This window comes from Pezoporus flaviventris, unplaced genomic scaffold (genome assembly GCF_033815535.1).
Source record: "Pezoporus flaviventris isolate CSIRO_AGI_PZ_B2104156 unplaced genomic scaffold, CSIRO_AGI_Pfla_v1 ptg000188l, whole genome shotgun sequence".
Lineage (NCBI taxonomy): Eukaryota > Metazoa > Chordata > Aves > Psittaciformes > Psittacidae > Pezoporus > Pezoporus flaviventris.
The window spans coordinates 1,184,634-1,206,622 of NW_026892736.1; the positions used below are offsets into that span (position 1 = coordinate 1,184,634).

The 21,989-nt window shown below is 46.9% G+C and overlaps 1 protein-coding gene across 1 annotated transcript in view; it reads right to left on the bottom strand.

The window, feature by feature from the left end:
- Positions 1–21,989, bottom strand: part of GFRA4 (GDNF family receptor alpha 4) — an 80,236-nt gene that overhangs the window by 14,006 nt on the left and 44,241 nt on the right. Inside the window, exon 2 of the mRNA XM_061441006.1 lies at positions 434–712. Coding sequence (XP_061296990.1) covers positions 434–712 — 279 coding nt within the window. The remainder of the gene's footprint in view (positions 1–433; positions 713–21,989) is intronic.

Here is a 21,989-nt window from a genome sequence, read left to right on the forward strand (position 1 = left end):
AAATTCCAACTGATGTCACCAGCCCCAAATCTTCACTAACCCAAAGACATTGGTGCACTTGAAAGCCTCCAAGAGAGTGATATTTTTTAAGTTCATGCTGTTTTTTTAGCTCAGTGCCCATGCTTCGTGTACTATATCCATGGCTTTAGTGGTCTTGGCTAACATAGGTAGATGGAAAACATAGCATGTATTTCTGCAGGAGAGGACATCAAGGTATACTGGGAACACCATAGAAAAGAGGCCAGGTTAAAAAAACAGAGGAAGGAGGGATTGCTTTCCCCAAAAGCAATAGGGATCAGTAGGTCATGAGAGGGAATGTGATGCTGCAGGGATGGCCTTCTTTGCGGCCACTTTTGGGGAGCTCTGTAGAAAGCCCTAGCAATAATTCCCTTTGAGGAAAACCATCGAGAAATGAGCACCCTGCTTGACTGACCTTCCATCAACGTGTGGTGGATGCTCCAGTAGACACTCAAGCAGTGCTTCTCCTTTTTCATGCCACGCTTGCACTTGCAGCCATACAGTTGGCTGGAGAGCAGGGCCGTCACGGTGCTCCTGCACTGGTTCTTGGCATCGGGGCCCAGCTTGTTGGCTCCATTGCCTGCAATGCATTGCCGGAGGGTCCTGAATTTGGCACTGCAGATGGGGTCGTTGGTACAGGACTCGCCTGCTTGAAGGCAGTCCCTGCTCGAGCTGACAGCTTCCGCCATGCCTTCTGCAACAAAACCAGACAAGTGGTTTAAGGGTGGTGGAGCAACCTCAGGAGGGAAAAGAATTGTGTTTCCCATGACCTGGCTGGGATGCCCATCTAAGAATCATAGCATGATTTCATTTGGAAAGGACCTTAAATCCTATCCAGTTCCACCCCCTGCCACGGGCAGGGACCCCTTCCACTGGAGCAGCTTGCTCCAAGCCCCTGTGTCCAACCTGGCCTTGAACACTGCCAGGGATGGGGCAGCCACAGCTTCTCTGGGCACCCTGCGCCAGCGCCTCAGCACCCTCACTATAAAGAATTTCTTCTTATATCTGACCTGCACTTCCCCTGTTTAAATTTAAACTCATCCTCCCTTGTCCTGTCACTGCAGTCTCTGATGAAGAGTCCCTCTTCCGCATCCCTGTGGGCACCCTTCAGATACTGGAAGACTGCTATGAGGTCTCCAGAACTTCATATGCAGAGATGGAAATCCCTCTAACCATCATCCTCTCTACAAGCAATGACCTTGCTTTTAAGATCTGTAAGTGGGCAGATCCCTCCCCAGCAGGTCAACTGGAGGGTTTAAATGCTCAGTCTTAGCACCCCTGCTCATGGATGGGGAGCACTGGTTGCAGCACTGCACAGCAGCATGGCAGAGGAACAGGAGTGGGTAAAAGGAAGTTGGAAGGATGTTAAGGGGACAAGACACAACCTGAGACTCAACACCTCAACCCAACCCTCTCTCTCATATAGATAGGCCACCAGTAGCAATGTGGCATCCTGCTGAGGACCCAGAAGGAGAGGTCACCTCTCTCCTGGAGACCGGGTTCTTCCTCATTTGAGAAAGAAACCCTGGACAAGGTCACCTGGAAGCCAGATTATATATGGCAGAAACATGGCCAGTTCCTGTGCTTGCTCTTTCTTGGTGCACAAAAAGCTCTCCAAACCCATTGCTCCCCCAGCTCTCCCTCGTTTTGCCCTCCAAAGTTGACAGCATCCCAAATGCTATGGAGATCCCAGCCTTTCCCCCTTGGACATGGCTTAACCCTGCCTACACCTCACTGCAGCTATGGATGGCTCTGTGTGGGGTGATTTGACATGGAGTCATCTCACATGTGTCCCAGCAGTTGGCCCATGTTTGCTGTCACCACCTCCCCAGGGTTCTCACTGCTCTGTCCTGGCTTTTTCCAAGCTTCTCTAAGTTCTCTTCAGAGTTTATTGTAAAAACACAAAGCGCTCTCTTCCACATACTGAGAAGAGAGATGAAAGCATGGGAGGAAGACATTATTGCTACTCATACACCAACAAATTAATTCAGCGGGGCTCAATGATGCTGTGTCCCCATGGCCTGGAGCAGACCAATTCCCTGCTATTAAACGTGCTTCCTTTCTAAAGCAGGCTGGCCACATCCAGACTGACTCCAGGGGATGTTCTCATTCCGAGGCTCATGGTTGTATTGTTCCACCCCAGCAATGGCAATGCCAGGGGCTCAGCTGTACTCAGTAGAGCATGGTGGCACCCAGAGGAGATGAGGACCAGAGCAAGGCAAATCACGCTCCTAGATGGTGTGATGCTCTGGACCATGCTGACATAGATGGGGCATGACTGCACCATGGCTTGGGGGTGTGATGAAGAAGGGAACCTGGTTTATGGAAGGAGAGAATCAGTCCCTGTGCCTATAATGTAATTTCAGATTCTGCTGTACTATAAAACCAGAAACTGCTGTCGTGACCTTGAAGGAGGACTTCTCAAACACTTCTCAAAGGAACTCCTTGTCTCTAGCTTAACTTGTCTTCCCTTTGGATAGGAACCAGAAGGGTAAGGATACCTCACCCTTCATGGGGTAGATAAGCTGGGGGCATCTTCTGGTTTCTGAGCCTTTCCAGAATCTGTTCCTCATGAGATCCAAATTGGACAATATTAGAAAATCAGGGGCCCTGATTTCCATTTCTGGGGGTTCATCAGATCTCCCTTTTCTCCAAGACTCTATTGATTTTTCCATAAAGCCCTTTTCCCTATTTCCACTTGCTACCTCTCCTGCCCTTAATATCTGTGTCTGCCTCTGCTGCCTTCCTAGTTGGAAGGCGTTGAGCCCAGTATGGCCATTCCCCATCCCTCAGCAGTCACAGGGTGTTTGCTAAGAAGGAGCTGCTTCTATTGCTCTTGATTAGAATAGAAGGCAGCAGCTGGAGTTCAGATATTTCAATTACGTTTATTACAGACTTTGGGTGAACCCACCAGGAGGTTTCCTCCTGAAATATCCCAATAGCATCTCAAATGCAAAACCTTTCATCAAACTCCAGACTATTTCGAAGTGCCTTGTGGCCAACTTCGAGCTTTCAGTTATTTCAATCTCACATCACCTCCAATTTGAGTTCTTCTACCCCTGATTTATTCATAGACCTGGTTTATTTAGCACTCAAGGCTTGTTTGGATCTGCCAAATGTGGAGAGAAAAATTATTTCCAACGTGTAACAAACTCTGCCTTGGGCTGTCGTATCTTGAAGAACTCTGAACGCAAGGAACCAGTTTCCTTGAAATATCATTTGGTCTCTGCAATTTCACTGAGATCCATAAAATGAACTGGAGCTGCTCACAGCCTCTGCTTTCAGACACCACTGAATGTTCCATGCACATATCTGAACCCATAGAGAAAAGAAAGCAAGTCCTTGACTTATTTTACCCTGGCTTTCTCCAAAGGGTCTCCTCTGGACAAGGGTAACACATGGCAGGTTTCATTCTAAAGAGGTGACTTTGCCACTGTCATGTCAGCTGCTAGAAAAGTAGGTTGAAAGAGAAATTATGACCCTCCTTGCCCCTCTCTGCTCCATGAATTGTGGAAGATACTCCCCAGGATGGTTATAAACGCAGCCAGCCTGTAAAAGCTGTAAACCACTTTGGGATCCCACTCTAAATGAATCAAGCACATCGACCATCTGAGAGATTTCCCTGTGAAATTCTAAGTAAATATATCCTCAAGCTGAGACTTGCCCCATAGAACAAAGTCCAGGGGCGAATATTTAAAGCCTAAACCCAAAGCATAAAACACCTCCATTCAGACTTAATGCCAGAGGTGTCTGAAGCAACTTGGAGCGTCACGAATGACCCGTTCCATAATCACATCACCTAAAACCCAAATCAGTCAAGGGCTTTTATTGTTGGCGATGTCTTTGCAACTGAGACAACATAACACCACGTTTCCGTCTGCACACTACCCCTCTGAGAGTAATTTTATGCAACATTAAGAGAGTGCCTCTTAGGGGGAAAAAGATAATAAATCTCTGTGACTTATGAAATAGATGGTGCTTCCTAACAGGCAGGGACAGAAGCAAAATCAGGTCTCCTCTCCTAAAGGGGGAGCGTTCTTTCCGGTTTTGCCTTCAAACATATAGCACCTTATCCCTTGCTGAGGGATTTTCCTCCACCTTTACCCCTTGACTGACCAGGGACTCAGAGTGTGAACTGGTCTGTGAGTAGTTAAGGGCTTTCAATGCCTCTGCTTTCCTAATAGCAGACCTTCCAGCTCCCTCTGCTCTCTTTAAAAGGCTATTTGTCTGCATTTTTATTCCTCGCTTGCTGCTAATTTCACGCTGTTTACGGTGGGCAGATGGAGTAATGAGCTTATTTTCACATCCTGTTTGTAGCTGTGCTCCACATCTGTTTCTGCTCTTGCTTACCTCAGTGACACTTACATGAAGTTACTCCTAATGCACAGGCGTAAGAGAAAAATCTGTCTCTTAACAGACCCTCGGTTCTTACACAGGTATCTCAAAGTGCATTTTGTTTAATGAGGAGGTCTGACTCTCCTCCAAGGAGACCATTTCCTGCACCAAGGGAAGGCGGCTGTGCTGGGGTACAGAAGTATGAAGGTAGAATCGTAGGATCAAGGAATGGTTTGTGTTGGAAGGGACCTTAAAGCTCCTCCAGCTCCAACCCCTGCCATGGGCAGGGACACCTTCCACTAGAGCAGCTTGCTCCAAGCCCCTGTGTCCAACCTGGCCTTGAACACTGCCAGGGATGGGGCAGCCACAGCTTCTCTGGGCACCCTGTGCCAGCGCCTCAGCACCCTCACATTAAAGATGACCCCCATGTGGTCTGGAAAGAGTGAATAAAATGCCTGGAGAGTACCAGCACAGGACCCCATCACTTTGCCTTCCTGATCCAACCAACACTTGTGCTTTGGGTGTTTAAGGAGGAACCAGTTTCTCTTGGTGCTGTTCGACCTGGTGCTCTGGGATGCATCCCCTTCCCCTCCAGTTCTGTGTGTATTAGGTCTGAAGCCCTTGACATCCCTGATTCACACACAGTCCTAGGGAATGATGAACACTGTTATTTCCATGATGAGCTGTTGACTCCAGAACATTTGGTGTTTGCTTTTATAGTATTTGCTGCAAAGAGGGAAATAACCACCCAAAATCTCCAACAAAGCATCACCTAACCGCTGTAGGTTATTTGGACACATTTTACGTAATTCATCCTAAATCAGGCCTGTCAAATCTTGCACAATGAATGATGCAGAAGGCTCCTGCCTTTCACTGCCCTTGTGCTCAGGCTGGATCTCCTGTGCACGTGCATCCTCCCTGGTCTGGGATCCCTTCTGCTCTGCCACCTCCTGTACCTGCTCCACTTCAGAGGTCTTTTGTTGACCAAACATACCCCATCCAACATGTCATGGTGTGTGAGGGGCTGTCCCTCTACAAGCCTTGTTTTGCCTGCAAGGGTGGATGTCTTCATGCCAGTCACTCTCACATGTAAATGGCTGCGAAAGGACATTGCAAAGTGCACTTGTATCCTGTACTAATGTGACAGACACCTATAGAAACAGGGTCTAAGCCTGAGGTGGGCACCGGACCATGCCTCTGTGTTCAGCTGGGAGAAACGGCCATCATTGGGCAACCCTTATAGGCTGGGTCACATTAAATCTGCAGGACAGATGCTGGTGCTTGCTGATAGGCAATTGCCTGATATCCAGAACCTTTCAGCTTACCCAGAGCTGTCAGAAACAAGTTGTTGCCCACTGTTGTCCTGAGTGAAAAATGATGGGAAAGAGATTCTGGAAGAAATATTCCTAGTATTTCCCAACTATCCATAAACCAGCAGTGATGCATGGATGGGGCCAGGTGGCTACTGCAGGTGGTCACTGCTAAACCTCTTTTAGACTACGTTCTCACGTCATGATTTTACAGTCAAGTACTCACCTAAGGAAAGAGCTCAAGCTTCGTTTCTGACATAGCTTCAGAGTGAACACATTTGCTGTATCAATGGTTCTTCCCCCAAACCTGCTTGAGAACAGCCCTCCCAGGGGATCCCATACACCTTGTCCAGAGCTCGCAGTTATCACCTTGATATCATAGTGCCCAGCAACTGACTCAGAATCCCAGCCTGGTTTGGGTTGGAGGGACCTTAAAGCTCACCCAGTTCCAATCCCCTGCCACCTTCCACTACACCAGGTTGATACCTTTTGGGATGCTGCTCTCTAGGCAAGAAAAGGTTTCCTTCCCTTTCATCCTTCTTGCCCTGAGCTTAGTGCACGCTCAGTGCTCCAATACCATGGACACTTTGAGGGCTGGCTCACTGTTCTGCTGGATTAAACCAGCAGCTCATGTGAGGAGGATGACACTACTCACTGCTGCCACTGCCCGCAGTCCTCTGGGGACTTAGATGGTTTTACAGACATAACACCCACACAGTGAGATCCCATGGTGCAAACTGATCTCTTTTTGCCAGTGATTCTCCCCTGCCAGCACTGGGGTGGTGGAATTTGCTGAGAACACCTCAGGAATGTGATGTCTGAGGGTGTCAAAGCAATACTAGAGAGTTCAGGCCAACAACATACTGCAGGTCTGGAGTGGGTATTGAAAATGTGCTTCCTGACCATAACTACAGCTCTGATCTTTCTCACCTTGCTTTCAGGTTATAAGCAATCTGATGTCTGTATTTGCTCAGTGCCTTCAAGCAGGACTTCACAGGCACTGGGGAACTACAAATAAACACAGTAACATTCACTACATGTTTTCTTCTCCTCTAATAGCTGATCCACATAGAAGATAATTTACTCATTGTATAGAATTAGAACCAGAAGAAGCCCCATACCTCTGATCTGCAATCCTGCTTATCATACATGACACCTAGATGTCTTCAGAGAAGCCTGAAAACTTGAGATGTCCCGTGGGTCAAGACCCCTGCCTAATTTTATTAGACAAACTGTCCTACCTGCCCTTCAGCATGATGGATCTGAGCAAGTCAGATGATGTCCAGTTCTCTGCCCTGTGAGGACTTCCAATGCAAAGAGTGGAGTGGCATGGCTGCAAGTGTTAAAGGCAAGCCAAAGAGGGCTCAGTGAGCTGGGTTTTAGACATCTGATGAGATGAACTCCATAATCTCCCCTTCGTCTTTGGCAGCCCTTCTCTCTAAGCCATTTGCCAAGGAGGCAAGTGTCACTCTGACTCTGATGAAGCCCAAATAGATGAAGCGATTTATTTCACCCCCACCAAGTCAATGACTAGAGCCTGACTGGAAGAAAATACTAAAAACCATTGCTGAGGCATTAGTTGTTGGATTGTGTTTGCAAACTTTCAAGTTGGAAGAAAATCCAGAGCCTTCTGGGTGTCTGTGGTCAAGTGAAGTTACATCGTGCCTCCATTACCCCGAAGGAGAAAAGAATTCTTCATGAAAGCTCTCGCTATAACTTGGGATGAAGTCTCCCTAGAGATCATTACTCTCCTGCAGTAACGCATCCTTTTTGACAAGGCTTCAGCCTTTGTTTTCTAAAGATGCCTCTGGAATGCCCTGTCCTGCTGGACTGACTGAGCCAGAACAACCACCAAGATCAGCTATCAACAATACCCTTATGAGAAAGGAAGATGCAAATCAGACCATTGCACTCAGTGCATGATCTGGTTGCAAAGAGTTCTGTATCTATTCCAAATAAGATTAATCCATTTGATCAGAAAGAGAGCTTGAAATTTGTGAGCATCCATCAGGTCTCAAACTGGGTACATGCTCTTCTGAGATGTGAACTCTGAGCCCGTATCATAAAACAAGACACAAGTTTTGGCAGTGAACACGATCCACGTCATGTTCATTGCTTGCCAAAACTTGGGGACACCTTGATCTTGTACTGGGGGGCTTCAATCCCTGATTTCTGCTATAACAGAGGTGCTTCCCCCATCCCAGTGCTAACCAATTATACCACCAACAGGAGATGGGAGTAAAGGAGCCGTGTGATCACTAGGATCTTAACATAGGTGCCAAAAAATGAGTATGCGGTGGGATAACTGAGGGTCTTTGGATATGCTCTCCTTGTCTGTGAAGATAACAGCACATTTATCAGAGAGCTGTAAGGACAACTGCATTAAAGACTGTAAGGTCTAAAGTGCTAGAGGAGATCTTTAAATACTTCAAGTGAATATATACAAGACCATGAACTCCAATTAAGTTTGAATTTAAAATGTCCTGGCCACATGATAGAGAATTAAATATTCTCTTCTGAGGCACAGCAAAGCAAATTTAGACCCAAGATGTGTCCTTTTTGGGTTTAACTCTGGCTGGGTCTATTCAATCATACCACCTTGTCTTCTTCCCCTTTCTGACATCTCATATTCCTAGTCCAGAGATCAACTTATGTGTTGGACAAGGCTCAGACATTCCCCTATTCACCCAAAAGATGATGATGAGCAAGAGCTTTGATTGCATGACTTCCTGTGGCTTCAAGTCTGGTATTTGACTTTCATACACTTTAGAAAGCACATCCTAAGGAAGGTGACTCGATAAGAATACCAAAGTTCCCTTATATTCAGAATGATCTTTGCTATTCCTATTAGGCTGATCCCAAGAAGACATTGTGGGCATCCTGTCCCTAAGAGAGGAATCCATTATGTGTTTTCTTGGAGAGGCATAGCACAGCAAGGTGCTGTAACTGACCGTGGCTGCAAAGTGGGAAGCATACAAGTCACCTGCATCTCCTGGAAAACCTCATTGGGATCTCTCCAGAAAACAGGGAAGAGAGAATGTGTGTGTGTATGTGCATGGTCAAGTGACTCTGTGTGTGTGCGTGTGGAGGAAGGGCTGTGGAAAATGCAGTGAGTATTGTTCCTGCCTAGCATTTATTCCATCAAAAATACAGCTGATGGCAACATACATGGACTTTACAGCGGAGGCACTGAATGTATTGCTTTGAATGTGTATTTATTGCTAGCATTTTAAAGCAACTCTTACTGGCATATCAAAATACTTGGAATGAAAGCTGCCATTGAAAGAGGAGTCATTATCCCTTCAATTGGTGCCTCATTCGGGTGAACCGATCTGAAAAGGAGAGCAATCATCAGTAATGCTTCACACATGGGTGGCTTCTGTTTGCCATCCAGGGCTCTGACATTTCCTCTGTGATGTCCTTGAGAAGGCTGAGACATATCAGAGCTCTTCATTGCAATGGTGAAAGCAGCAGTCTTGACGAGGTCTTTTTCTAAGCATGATCTGGATACAGCAGCCCCAAAGTTAGAAGTCCATCCCCCACTGAAGGGGAAAAAGGATGCTTTTAAGCATGTGGCCAGCCTAAACTGTGGCGAAAAGGGGCAATTTTAAATGGGAATCCAGTGCCTTCAAACAGATCATAGAATGATAGAATGGTTTGAATTGGAAGGGAACTTAAAGCTCCTCCAGCTCCAACCCCTGCCACGGGCAGGGACCCCTTCCACTAGAGCAGCTTGCTCCAAGCCCCTGTGTCCAGCCTGCCCTTGAACATTGCCAGGGATGGGGCAGCCACAGCTTCTCTGGGCACCCTGTGCCAGCGCCTCAGCACCCTCAAATTCATTATCAGTTGCCTTAGGGCCAATTTTCCAGTCTTTAGAGGAAAGAGAGTGCTACATGCTCCAACCATTAGTACAGGCTCCAATGCTAATGACTACATTTTCCTTTCTCAAGCAGAGCAGTGATAAGTGTATGCTCCTTAGCTATAGTCACTGAGCTGCGAGATCCCCAAAGAGCTTAGTGCTGTGCTGTTCGGGTTTCCTCAACAATCCACACCTTATAGGAATATTTATATTGAAAATACAGGAAATTTAAGGAATAAATAGGAAGACTTATTGAAAAGAAATGCTTCTCAGGCCTATGTTGAGCCTAGAGATTGGAGAATGCGTTCCTTGCTCTCTATTTCCTCGATTAACCTAAGTGTGGTCCCTTTACATCTGTTTTGCAAACAGAAGTTCTCGCATCACAGCTTACGTCCAGCTGTCACTAAAACAGCAGTCAGGGGTCATCAGCCACTGAGCCTGCAGCAACTGAGTCTCATAGAATCATAGAATGGTTAGGGTTGGAAAGGACCTTAAGATCATCCAGTTCCAACCCCCTACCATGGGCAGGGACACCTCCCACACACTGAGTTTCTCATCAATCAGTCTATTTTGTGCCTGTATTTTTATATATCTCTCTACCTATCTGTGCCTCAAGATAAGCTCAGCTTCCCAGCCCAGATTTGACTAAGCAAGACAGTCTAATTCTCAGCCTTCTGATCAAAGTTCCAGCTAACAACAATCAGTGCCTCAAAGGCAGGTTCTTAAGTCCAGCAGAGCGAGATACCGATCTTTTTCAGAGCCTGTAATGGTTTTATACAGATATAAAAATATATAATGAAATGTTCTTAACTCCCTTAACTTCACTTTTACTTTGAATCATTTGACTGCAGAATTCTGGTGCTCACTAACTCCTCAAAATCTTGCCAAGTCCTGTCAGTTAAGCATGGAATGATCTAAAACATGGTATTTCTAGAAGCCTATATCTGCCAAACAAGGGTTTACTGTTCCCTACAAAATACCTTAGTAGAAGAGTCTCTAATGATGCATTCTTAGTGTACCTGGATAATCCAACAGGCCCACCGTATCAGACCCATCATCACCGGCTTTTCTTTCTAAGGCAGAACCATTGACACATTCCATGTGCATATCCACTTATCATTTTTCTTCTCCTCTGTGTCCATTTGTGACCACTGCAACACATTCTTCAAGACCTCACAGATTCTATGGAATACCTCAGGGCTGTAGTATTTTTTGGCACTGCTAACTTTCGGCATCTGTGTGCTATCCTATCAATTACAGAAAGCTCCGATCTGAATTGACATCTAAGTCCCAAGCCTTCTTTCAGTGACACTGTTAATAGCTTTCTGCAATGTCATGTCTTTGGCTGTGGCCTCCAGAAGTTTATTCCCTACTGCGTTTGCGATGAGAGAAATCTCTTCCCACAGATTTGCATGTGTTATGTTGTTCTCCACATAGTCTTCAAGAACAGGCTCCTCAAACAGTCTAGGGACTGTGCCTGCTCTCAGCTCTCGTTTTCCTGGCTTGCACACTACTCAGGCTTCATGGAAAGCTAAGCACCCTCCTGCTTTCTGGCAGGTGAATGAGCTTTTTGCTTTGGAAACACGGAATTTAGGGCCCATTTTTTTGTTGGAATCCATCTTCCCTACCTGGGTGTTTTTCTTTAACATGCAGCAAAGACATCCCTCTACATTAAATCATAAAACCATAGCATCAACAAGGTTGGAAAGGACCTTTAAGGTCATCAAGTCCAACCCTTACTCCAAGAGATGGTGACATGGTTTAGTGTGAGGTGTCCCTGCCCATTGCAGGGGGGTTGGAACTGGATGATCTTAAGGTCCTTTCCAACCCTAACTCTTTTATGATTCTATGATTCCATGTCCACCACTGAACCATGTCACTAAGGCCCTCATCTACATGGTTTCTGAACACTTCCAAGGGACGGTGATTCCACCACTTCCCTGGGAAGCCAAGAAGCCATTAAGATGCTGTTTCTCCCAGAGTATCTCTAAAAACCAATGCCAACAGCTTGCAAACTGCACAAGAGTGTTGTCACAGTGTCCTAAATCATTTAGAGAGGGATTTGCTGGCCAGGAAGTGCATCTTTGGGTGACTTCTAGCCAGAACTCAAGTGCTTACTTTCTTTGACTTTCAAAACTCCCAGCCCAGGTTGACAGTTCTGTTTCATTTTGAGTCCTTATGCATTACAACCCATCAAGAAGAATTGCCACCTTGTTTTATTCCAGGAACCAACCTCTGCAAATCTTTCTTATCTGTCAAAACAGCATCTCTGTAATCACCCGGCTTTGGCCATAGTCTGTGTATATGTCACTTCAGTTATGCTTTCTCCCATATAGATCATGCTTCTCATTTTAAATTAGACTTCTCTTGCCATGCCCCATTTCCTGACCTATTTCTGCAACCTTTTGTTGCCTTCTTCCTCTTTTGCTGTTCCCACCTCAATCTTTGAGGATATTATCTATGTGTATTGCAATGCCCTCATTTCCTTTAAGTAATTCTTGCACTTTTCTGTCAAAAGCCTTAGGAACAAGTTAAAGCCCTAGGGGAAAATCTGTACAAGCAGTATCTCCCTTCAGGGGGATTGAAAATGCAGACTTCCAATGTCATCTCAGGGCAATTTGCAAGGACACAAGAGGAGCAGCTAACAGCATAAAAGGAAACACATCTCCAGCCATTGTATTGGAAACATCTCCCTTGGCAGGCAAAGGAAAATATTGTCTCTGGATATTCCTGTTGAGTTCTTTGGGATCTAATCTCAGTCCAAGGGACTTGTCCTTCATTCCTGCTGTTCCTGGGGGCTGGCACATTGCAGTGGCTTCTACTTTTCAAAGTTATTTCCAATGTTAGTAGATAGCCCAAATCCTTCCCTTAATTTGTGTCTTGTGAACAGAGAGAAGCATTTCTGGAGGCTGAAGCACTGAGTGATTTGGATCTGACTGCACAGATTCCTATGCCTTGTTCACCAGTGCCATTAAAGACATCTTAATGCTATTTTATTTTCCCTGTTTTCTCATTTTTAACCATATTCTTTCTTTTATTTTTCTTATTTTTAACCAGATTCTTTCTTTTATGACAAGTCAGAACCTCACCCTTCTCTTGACTGTGATCCACCCACACACACTGCTGATGAATGTTCTTTTTCAGTTGATAAGTTTTAGCTTAACTTAACCCCAAATAATCCCAGCACTTCTCTTTCCTGGTCAACACTTCTTTGCTGTGTATCACTTTCCTGCTCCCGATACCATCCAGTGTTTCAGAATCTTTAAAGACATAAACCTAAAAAAAGGATTTACACTGGGGAAAAAAATGAAAGCAGTGAGAAAGCTTTTCATCTGCTTTGGTCTCTGATGGCAATCAGTTCCTACAGAGGAGCTGTTACCCAAGCAGCAGCTGATGGAGTGAGGCTGAGGATGCAGAGACGGTGTTAGTGATAGTGATCCACTGATGGACAGGTGCACACTCATAAATCAGGAACAGAAATGTGTCTGGTATGCATGTCATGGGCTTTTCCTTCTCTGAGAAAATGAAATGTAAGACCCTGAATTTCTGCTGTTGTGCAAGGCTAGACAGGTGGTAGGTGAAGCAGTTCCAAGAAGGTCAAGCACTTTGAGGACCATTTTGGCCAAGACCTTCAGAACAACATCCAGGCTGCTTTTTGCCATGTTCCTTCACATTCTTCATAGAATAAGAGATTTCCCTTTCAAATACTGTTCTAGATCACCACCACCCTTCATGCCACACAACTACTTATATAGAAATATGTTCTCCCAGGGGTTGCTGGCACCCGTGAACATCAATGACAAGAAATGGTAGGAAAGTAACGTCTTTATCTTCCCAATCCCCACCAAGAATAAGAACCCAAAGGAGCGAACAAAGGCAAAAAAGAAATCCCTTTTTAAAGAAGCAGAAGAAGGAACCAAATGAATTATAGACCAATCATGTGGATGAGGCTGGCCAGGAAAGTAAGGGGTAACATGGTATGATTTTACCTTTCCAAGCTATTTGGCACAGCTCCGTATGATGTGCTCTTAAGAATGGCCTCAGAGCAATCATGGTAAAGTGTGTGCTCATGAATACTGTGCTCCAAGAAGAGTAGGAAAGGCAGATTTTCAGACTAAGAAGGTCTTCAGGAGTCTGTCCTGAGTCTGGTGCTGTTCAATATTGTCCTGGGTTCAGCAGTAGCAGTCATGTTTTTTCCTTTGTGTTAACTGGTGCAGTGCTGTGTTTTGACTTCTAGTTTTGAGAACAGCGTTGGTGAAGCCGATGTTTTCGGTTGTTGCTAAGTGATGTTTACCCTGACCAAGGACTCTGTGAGGCTCATGCTCTGCCAGGGAGGAGGGGAAGCTGTGAGGAAGCAGAGACGGGGCGCCTGACCCGGGCTAGCCGGGGAGGTATTCCATACCACAGCACGTCATGCCCGGGGTGGGGGGTAACTGGGAGTGACCCGGAAGGACAGGAGCTTCCGGGTGGAACTCGTTTTCTTGGCCGGTGGTATCGTATTCTCTTCCCTTGTTATTTTCCCTTATCATTGTTTTAGCTGATAGTAGCGGTGGTGATTTGTTGCTGGACTGTTCTTGTCTCAACCCGTAGGAGTTGCACTCTCTCGATCCTCCTCCCCGTTCCTCCGGGAGCGGGGAAAGGGAGAGCCCCGGTGCAGGGAGGGGGGGGGGGGAGACGAACACGGACCTTGATTGTTGTCAGCTTGGCACCACTCACTGGGAGTGAGTGAACAAGTTACCTGACTGGGTTTAAACCACGACAGTTCTTTTTGGCGCCCAACGTGGGGCACGAGGGGTTGAGATAAGAACAGATCTGACTGGATTGATAGTCACTCGTCACAATGCTGATTTATTGGCTCTCAAGGTTTTTCCTCTTGATCTCACAGTTTCAGTATACCATATCTTACGTCCATCCGGTATTGGCTGTATTAGTGTTTTTCAAGTGTGGGGCTTGGGCTAAGGTTTTTATCCCATTGTACTTTATGGTAATGACTTGTAATACAATAGAATCATTGATCATGAAACTGATCTGGCTTATGTTCCCAGTGTGGTCACCACCTTTATACTTTGGGAGGTATATGATGGAGGTGCTTAGCAATTACACATCTTTTTTCTCCTTCTCAGGTGCTCAACCTGTGAAGGAGACATCCTTTTACCCTCCTAGTCGTCCCCCCAGACCATTTACATTTGAGAGTTTCGAATTTTTTAAATGGCCTTTTAATGCTCTTGAGACTTGTTTGCTGATGGTGATGGGAATCACCATGCTAACACGCATACAGAGTGTGTTTTGCCCACTACTGATTTCAAGAGTTAAGCAGATTCAGGTTTGGGTCTTGTCTGGGGTCAAACGACGATGTAGGAGGACCGAGAGATTTTCCCAGAGGCTGGACAGCCATGAGTGGCAGGGTGTGTGGGATAGTATGGGCAAGTATCTAGGTCAGTGGGCCCCCCCAGTATTTTGGAATTTCACTACCGAACAACTGCAAAATCCAGAAGAATTAGTAAAACACTTAAATGAGGTGTGTGGTCATTCTGGCCATACCAGAGATGGACAAATCACGGCAACGTGCTGGGGCTTGGCCTATGCTTACAGGGCCTTGTTCAACACTATCCAGCACCTTCAAAAGGAAAAGAATGTCGGCGGATTTGAGGGCAAAGTGACAGTCGCTACTCAAACTTTGGCTGCAATGAACTGCGCAGCTACCCCAGTGGCAAGTACAGCAGCTGCTCAAACTTCAACTGCAACAGACAGCGCGGTTACCCCAGCTCCAAGCACGGTAGCTACACCACCCCCAGCAACAAGTACAGTCGCTACTCAAACCACAGTGATAATCACTGCAGCCAAACCAGAGGACCAATTCGTACCAATATCAGTTGCCCCTGTACGCAAGAGAACAAGCAAAAAGGAGGCAAAAAGGGTGAAGCGAGATGAAGAACCAATGAATTCACCACCCGGTCCAGAATCTGATCAGGAGTCATCCTCACATGACGAAGAAGAAGAAGAAGAGGTAACTTCTCGACCTCGGACCTCAACCGAGCTGCGGAATATGCGAAAAGATTTTACCCGTCAACCAGGGGAGCACATCATCACCTGGTTACTCCGATGCTGGGACAATGGGGCCGATGGTCACGAACTAGAAGGTACAGAAGCCAAGCAGCTGGGTTCACTTGCTAGAGAAGGGGGAATTGACAAAGCAATTGCAAGAGAGAAAAAGTCCCTCAGCCTTTGGAGGAGGCTCTTGGCAGCTGTGAAAGAAAGGTTTCCGTACAAGGACGATGTTACGAGTCGTTCGGCCAAGTGGACTACTATAGACAAAGGCATCCAGTCTCTGAGGGAATCGGCCATCGTAGAGATGATCTATCACATCAAGCCGAATAACGGGGATACACCTATAGATCCAGATGAAGTTGAATGTACACGACCCATGTGGCGAAAACTTACACGGAATGCACCGTCATCATATGCCCATTCATTGGCAACAGTGACCTGGAATGACATAGTACCACTAACAGTGGATGAAATGGTTCATAAACTCCGAGAGTTCGAAGACAATCTCACTCCTTCCATCATCTCAGCTGTGAAAAAACTGTCCCAGGACCTCGACAAATTGAGGGACGATGTATCTGATTTATCCAGCTCCTCACGTGTACCAACACGCGTCTCAGCTATTAACAAAAGACGTCCTATTGTTCAAGAGAGGAGATACAGAAGGTATACGCCACGGGGTACCCTATGGTTTTACCTGCTGGATCACGGAGAAGACATGACAAAGTGGGATGGAAAACCTACTTCAGCTTTGGAGGAACGGGTGAGTGAACTGAAGAGGGGAGCAAGGGCCAAGACTGATCGTCCCATGAGAGCTACGGCTTCAGTTTCTGGTGAGCAGTTTCCCAGATGGAGTGGAAGAGCTGATTTTACTCCAGCTCCTGTGATAACGAAGAATAATCCCTTTCAACACGACTTAAGTGTCCAATGCTGTGACGACCATTAGAGGGGCCCTGCCTCCAGCCAGGTGGAGGTAGGGGACAATCGGATTTACTGGACTGTGTGGATCAGATGGCCTGGCACATCAGTCCCACAGAAGTATAAGGCTCTAGTAGATACCGGTGCACAGTGTACCCTGATGCCATCAAGCTGTCAAGGGGTGGAACCCATCTATATTTCTGGAGTAACAGGAGGATCCCAAGAGTTGACTGTGCTGGAGGCTGAAATCAGCCTGACTGGGAGGGAGTGGCAAAAGCACCCTATTGTGACTGGTCCAGAGGCTCCATGCATCCTCGGCATAGACTACCTCAAGAGAGGGTACTTCAAAGACCCAAAAGGGTACCGGTGGGCTTTTGGTATTGCTGCTTTGGAGACTGAGGAAATTGAGCAGCTGTCCACCTTGCCTGGTCTCTCAGAAGATCCCTCTGCTGTGGGGTTGCTGAAAGTTGAAGAACAACAAGTGCCAATTGCGACCACAACAGTGCACCGGCGGCAATATCGCACCAACCGAGACTCCCTGATTCCCATCCATCAGCTGATCCGTAGACTGGAGAGTCAGGGGGTGATCAGCAGGACCCGCTCACCCTTCAATAGCCCCATATGGCCAGTGCGAAAGTCTAATGGAGAATGGAGACTAACAGTAGACTATCGTGGCCTGAATGAAGTCACACCACCATTGAGTGCTGCCGTACCGGACATGCTAGAACTTCAGTATGAACTAGAGTCAAAAGCAGCCAAGTGGTATGCCACGATTGATATTGCCAATGCATTTTTCTCTATTCCTTTGGCAGCAGAGTGCAGGCCACAGTTTGCTTTTACTTGGAGGGGTGTCCAGTTCACTTGGAACTGACTGCCCCAGGGGTGGAAACACAGCCCTACCATTTGCCATGGACTGATCCAGACTGCACTGGAACAGGGGCAAGCTCCAGAACACCTGCAATACATTGATGACATTATTGTGTGGGGCGATACAGCGGAAGAAGTCTTTGAGAAAGGGAGGAAAATAATCCAAATCCTGCTGAAAGCCGGTTTTGCCATAAAACGGAGTAAGGTCAAGGGACCTGCACAGGAGATTCAATTTTTGGGAATAAAATGGCAAGATGGACGTAGACAGATCCCCACAGATGTGATCAACAAGATAACAGCAATGTCTCCACCAACTAATAAGAAAGAAACGCAAGCTTTCTTGGGTGCAGTGGGGTTCTGGAGAATGCACATCCCAAATTACAGTTCGATTGTAAGCCCTCTCTATCATGTGACCCGGAAGAAGAATGATTTTAAATGGGGCCCTGAGCAGCAACAAGCCTTTGAGCAAATTAAACGCGAGATAGTTCATGCAGTAGCCCTTGGACCAGTCCGAACCGGACCAGATGTAAAAAATGTGCTGTACACTGCAGCTGGGGAGAACGGTCCTACCTGGAGCCTCTGGCAGAAAGCTCCAGGGGAGACTCGAGGTCGACCCCTCGGCTTTTGGAGTCGGGGATACAAAGGATCTGAGGCCAGCTATACCCCAACTGAGAAAGAGATACTGGCAGCGTATGAAGGGGTTCGAGCTGCTTCGGAAGTGATTGGCACTGAAGCACAGCTCCTCCTGGCACCCCGGCTGCCCGTGCTGGGCTGGATGTTCAAAGGCAGGGTCTCCTCTACACATCATGCAACTGATGCTACATGGAGTAAATGGGCTGCACTAATTACACAACGAACTCGAATAGGAAATCCCAGTCGTCCAGGCATTCTAGAAGTCATCATGGACTGGCCAGAGGGCAAAGATTTCGGAATGTCACCAGAGGAGGAGGTGGTGCGTGCTGAAGAGGCCCCACCATATAATAAACTGTCAGAAAGTGAAAAGCAGTATGCCTTGTTTACTGATGGCTCTTGCCGTATTGTGGGAAAGCATCGGAGATGGAAGGCAGCTGTATGGAGTCCTGGACGACAAGTTGCAGAAACTGCTGAAGGAGAGGGTGAATCGAGTCAATTTGCCGAGGTGAAAGCCATCCAGCTGGCCCTGGACATTGCTGAACGAGAAAAGTGGCCAGTACTTTATCTCTATACTGACTCATGGATGGTGGCAAATGCCCTGTGGGGGTGGTTGAAGCAATGGAAGCAGAGCAACTGGCAACGCAGAGGTAAACCCATCTGGGCTGCTGCACTGTGGAAAGATATTGCTGCCCGGGTGCAGAACCTGGTGGTGAAGGTACGTCATGTAGATGCCCATGTACCCAAGAGTCGGGCCACTGAGGAACACCAGAACAACCAACAAGTGGATAAAGCGGCTAAGATTGAAGTGGCTCAGATGGACTTAGATTGGCAACATAAAGGTGAATTATTTTTGGCCCGGTGGGCCCATGACACTTCAGGCCATCAGGGCAGAGATGCAACATATAGATGGGCCCGTGACCGAGGGGTGGACTTAACAATGGACACTATTGTCCAGGTTATTCATGAGTGTGAAACATGTGCTGCAATTAAACAAGCCAAGCGGTTAAAGCCTCTTTGGTATGGAGGACGATGGTTGAAGTATAAATATGGGGAGGCCTGGCAGATTGACTATATCACACTGCCACCAACCCGCCAAGGCAAGCGCCATGTGCTTACCATGGTGGAAGCAACCACCGGGTGGCTGGAAACATACGCTGTGCCCCATGCCACTGCCCGGAACACCATCCTGGGCCTTGAGAAACAGATTTTGTGGCGACACGGCACCCCAGAGAGAATTGAGTCAGACAATGGGACTCATTTCCGGAATAACCTTATAGATATTTGGGCCAAAGAGCATGGCATTGAGTGGGTATATCACATCCCCTACCATGCACCAGCCTCTGGGAAAATCGAACGGTACAATGGGCTGTTAAAAACTACACTGAGAGCGATGGGTGGGGGAACTTTCAAGCATTGGGATACACATTTACCAAAGGCCACCTGGTTGGTCAACACCAGAGGATCTGCCAACAGGGCTGGCCCAGCCCAGTCAGAACTTTTACATATTGTAGAGGGGGACAAAGTTCCCGTGGTGCATATGAAGAATTTGCTGGGGAAGACAGTCTGGGTTATTCCTGCTTCAGGTAAAGGCAAACCCACTCGTGGGATTGCTTTTGCTCAGGGACCTGGATATACTTGGTGGGTAATGCGGGAAGATGGGGAAGTCCGATGTATACCTCAAGGGGATTTGATTTTAGGGGAAAACAGCCAGTGAACTCAATTGTATGCTGTTGCCTGCTGTGTAATGCTTTTATAGCCCATCAACTAGATGTCTCCAGGTCACCAGCGACTGGCCCTGACTTCCCTCCAGCCATCATCCCAACAGAGAATGAACTTGGAACATCATGGACCGAATGGACTCGGCAGCATTATAGGGATTGGTCCATGCACTAAGAAAATGATTTTTTTTTCCTCTTGGTCTGTATGTATATGGATGTATATATGTGGGAGAGCGATGGTGTATTGAAAATGTGGGATCTGAGCACGACGTGAATGGTATGGAATAAGGGGTGGATAATGTCCTGGGTTCAGCAGTAGCAGTCATGTTTTTTCCTTTGTGTTAACTGGTGCAGTGCTGTGTTTTGACTTCTAGTTTTGAGAACAGCGTTGGTGAAGCCGATGTTTTCGGTTGTTGCTAAGTGATGTTTACCCTGACCAAGGACTCTGTGAGGCTCATGCTCTGCCAGGGAGGAGGGGAAGCTGTGAGGAAGCAGAGACGGGGCGCCTGACCCGGGCTAGCCGGGGAGGTATTCCATACCACAGCACGTCATGCCCGGGGTGGGGGGTAACTGGGAGTGACCCGGAAGGACAGGAGCTTCCGGGTGGAACTCGTTTTCTTGGCCGGTGGTATCGTATTCTCTTCCCTTGTTATTTTCCCTTATCATTGTTTTAGCTGATAGTAGCGGTGGTGATTTGTTGCTGGACTGTTCTTGTCTCAACCCGTAGGAGTTGCACTCTCTCGATCCTCCTCCCCGTTCCTCCGGGAGCGGGGAAAGGGAGAGCCCCGGTGCAGGGAGGGGGGGGGGAGACGAACACGGACCTTGATTGTTGTCAGCTTGGCACCACTCACTGGGAGTGAGTGAACAAGTTACCTGACTGGGTTTAAACCACGACAAATATTCACATAATGACTTGGATGATGGAATAGAGAATAGGTTTCTGTAATTTGTGGCTGACAGAAGATGAGGAGGGGGTCACAAGCAATGTGCAGGACCAGGCTGGAACTCAAAGTTACCTTAGTCTGCTAAAGGCAGTGTCTGCAATCAGCAGGATGACACTGAAGCAAAAGTGGTACTGGGCGGTGTGGGTGCAAAAGAACAGGAGGGAAAAGCAGACCCTAGGGAATGGGTGGCTTGCCAACAGCATGGGAGACATGACCATGGGCTGAGCAAGAAAAAGCAACAGGATGCAAACCAGAAAACACAAGGTTCTGGGACATGAGTGGTCCATATTTATCTCAAGAAGCAATTATCCTGCGCTTCTCAGCTCCATTGAGGAGTTAAGTGGAGTTTGGGTCCAACTTTTTGGGGGGAAAAATGTGCTAAAGAAGATGACAACATCCCAGAGGAATTCTATTAAATTTATAAGTGGTTTTGCTGAGGAAAGGCTGAAAGAATAGTGTTTGTGTAGTTTAGAATGAAGGCTTTGAAGCAGCAAAACCAGAGCATTGGATACGTAAACAAGACAGTTCAGAAGGACAGTGACAGATAACCCTCCACCATCGTGGGATGGAAGATGAGAATAATTCTGAGTAAATGCACAGCAAGGGAGATTTAGTTAGATATTAAGAAAAATATTACATGGAAGTTTAGAAGTGGAACAGATTCCAGAGGGTCTCTTTAATCCCCAGCAGTAGAATCATTTGCAGAAGCATCTGTCAGAAGCAGCTCCTGCATCCTCCCTTCTCTGCTGGAACAGTGGGCTTTATCCATGCGGTCCCTTCCCGTTCTCCATACATGTGACACTGTCCACTGAAGACCTTGTGGCTGGTGTGGACTTGTAAAGTGGGAGTTAGTGCCACAAAATCAAAGGAGTTACACTGGAATCAGACACAAATGAAAAGCGAATGAAGTCCATGTGAAGCCTGGCTCTCCCAGAAGAAGGCATCTCATAGTTAAGTTGATGTTAATCAGCACTGACTTCACTGGAGTGTTCAACATGAAGGTGTGTAAAAACAAAGCAGAGAAGAAGGAAGCCTGTAAGCCTGTTGGGAAAATAAGAAGCATCATTTCTGCCTCTGAGGATGATTATGCAGGCTGGTGTTTAGGGACATTCTTGGGAAGCAAAGGCAATGTATTTGGAATCCCTCCCATCAGGGAAGAGCTGCAACCGCAACACTAACCCACAAAAGACAAGCTGTTTGAGAGTGAATACAGATTTGGGCATGTGCTGAGCATGGTAATGGGGAAATTCAGCTATTTGTATTACCCTGGAAATGAAATATAGGGAAAGTAGGTGCCTACTGGCTCAACACAGGGCTCTGCTGGGGATGGTAGAGAGCCCAG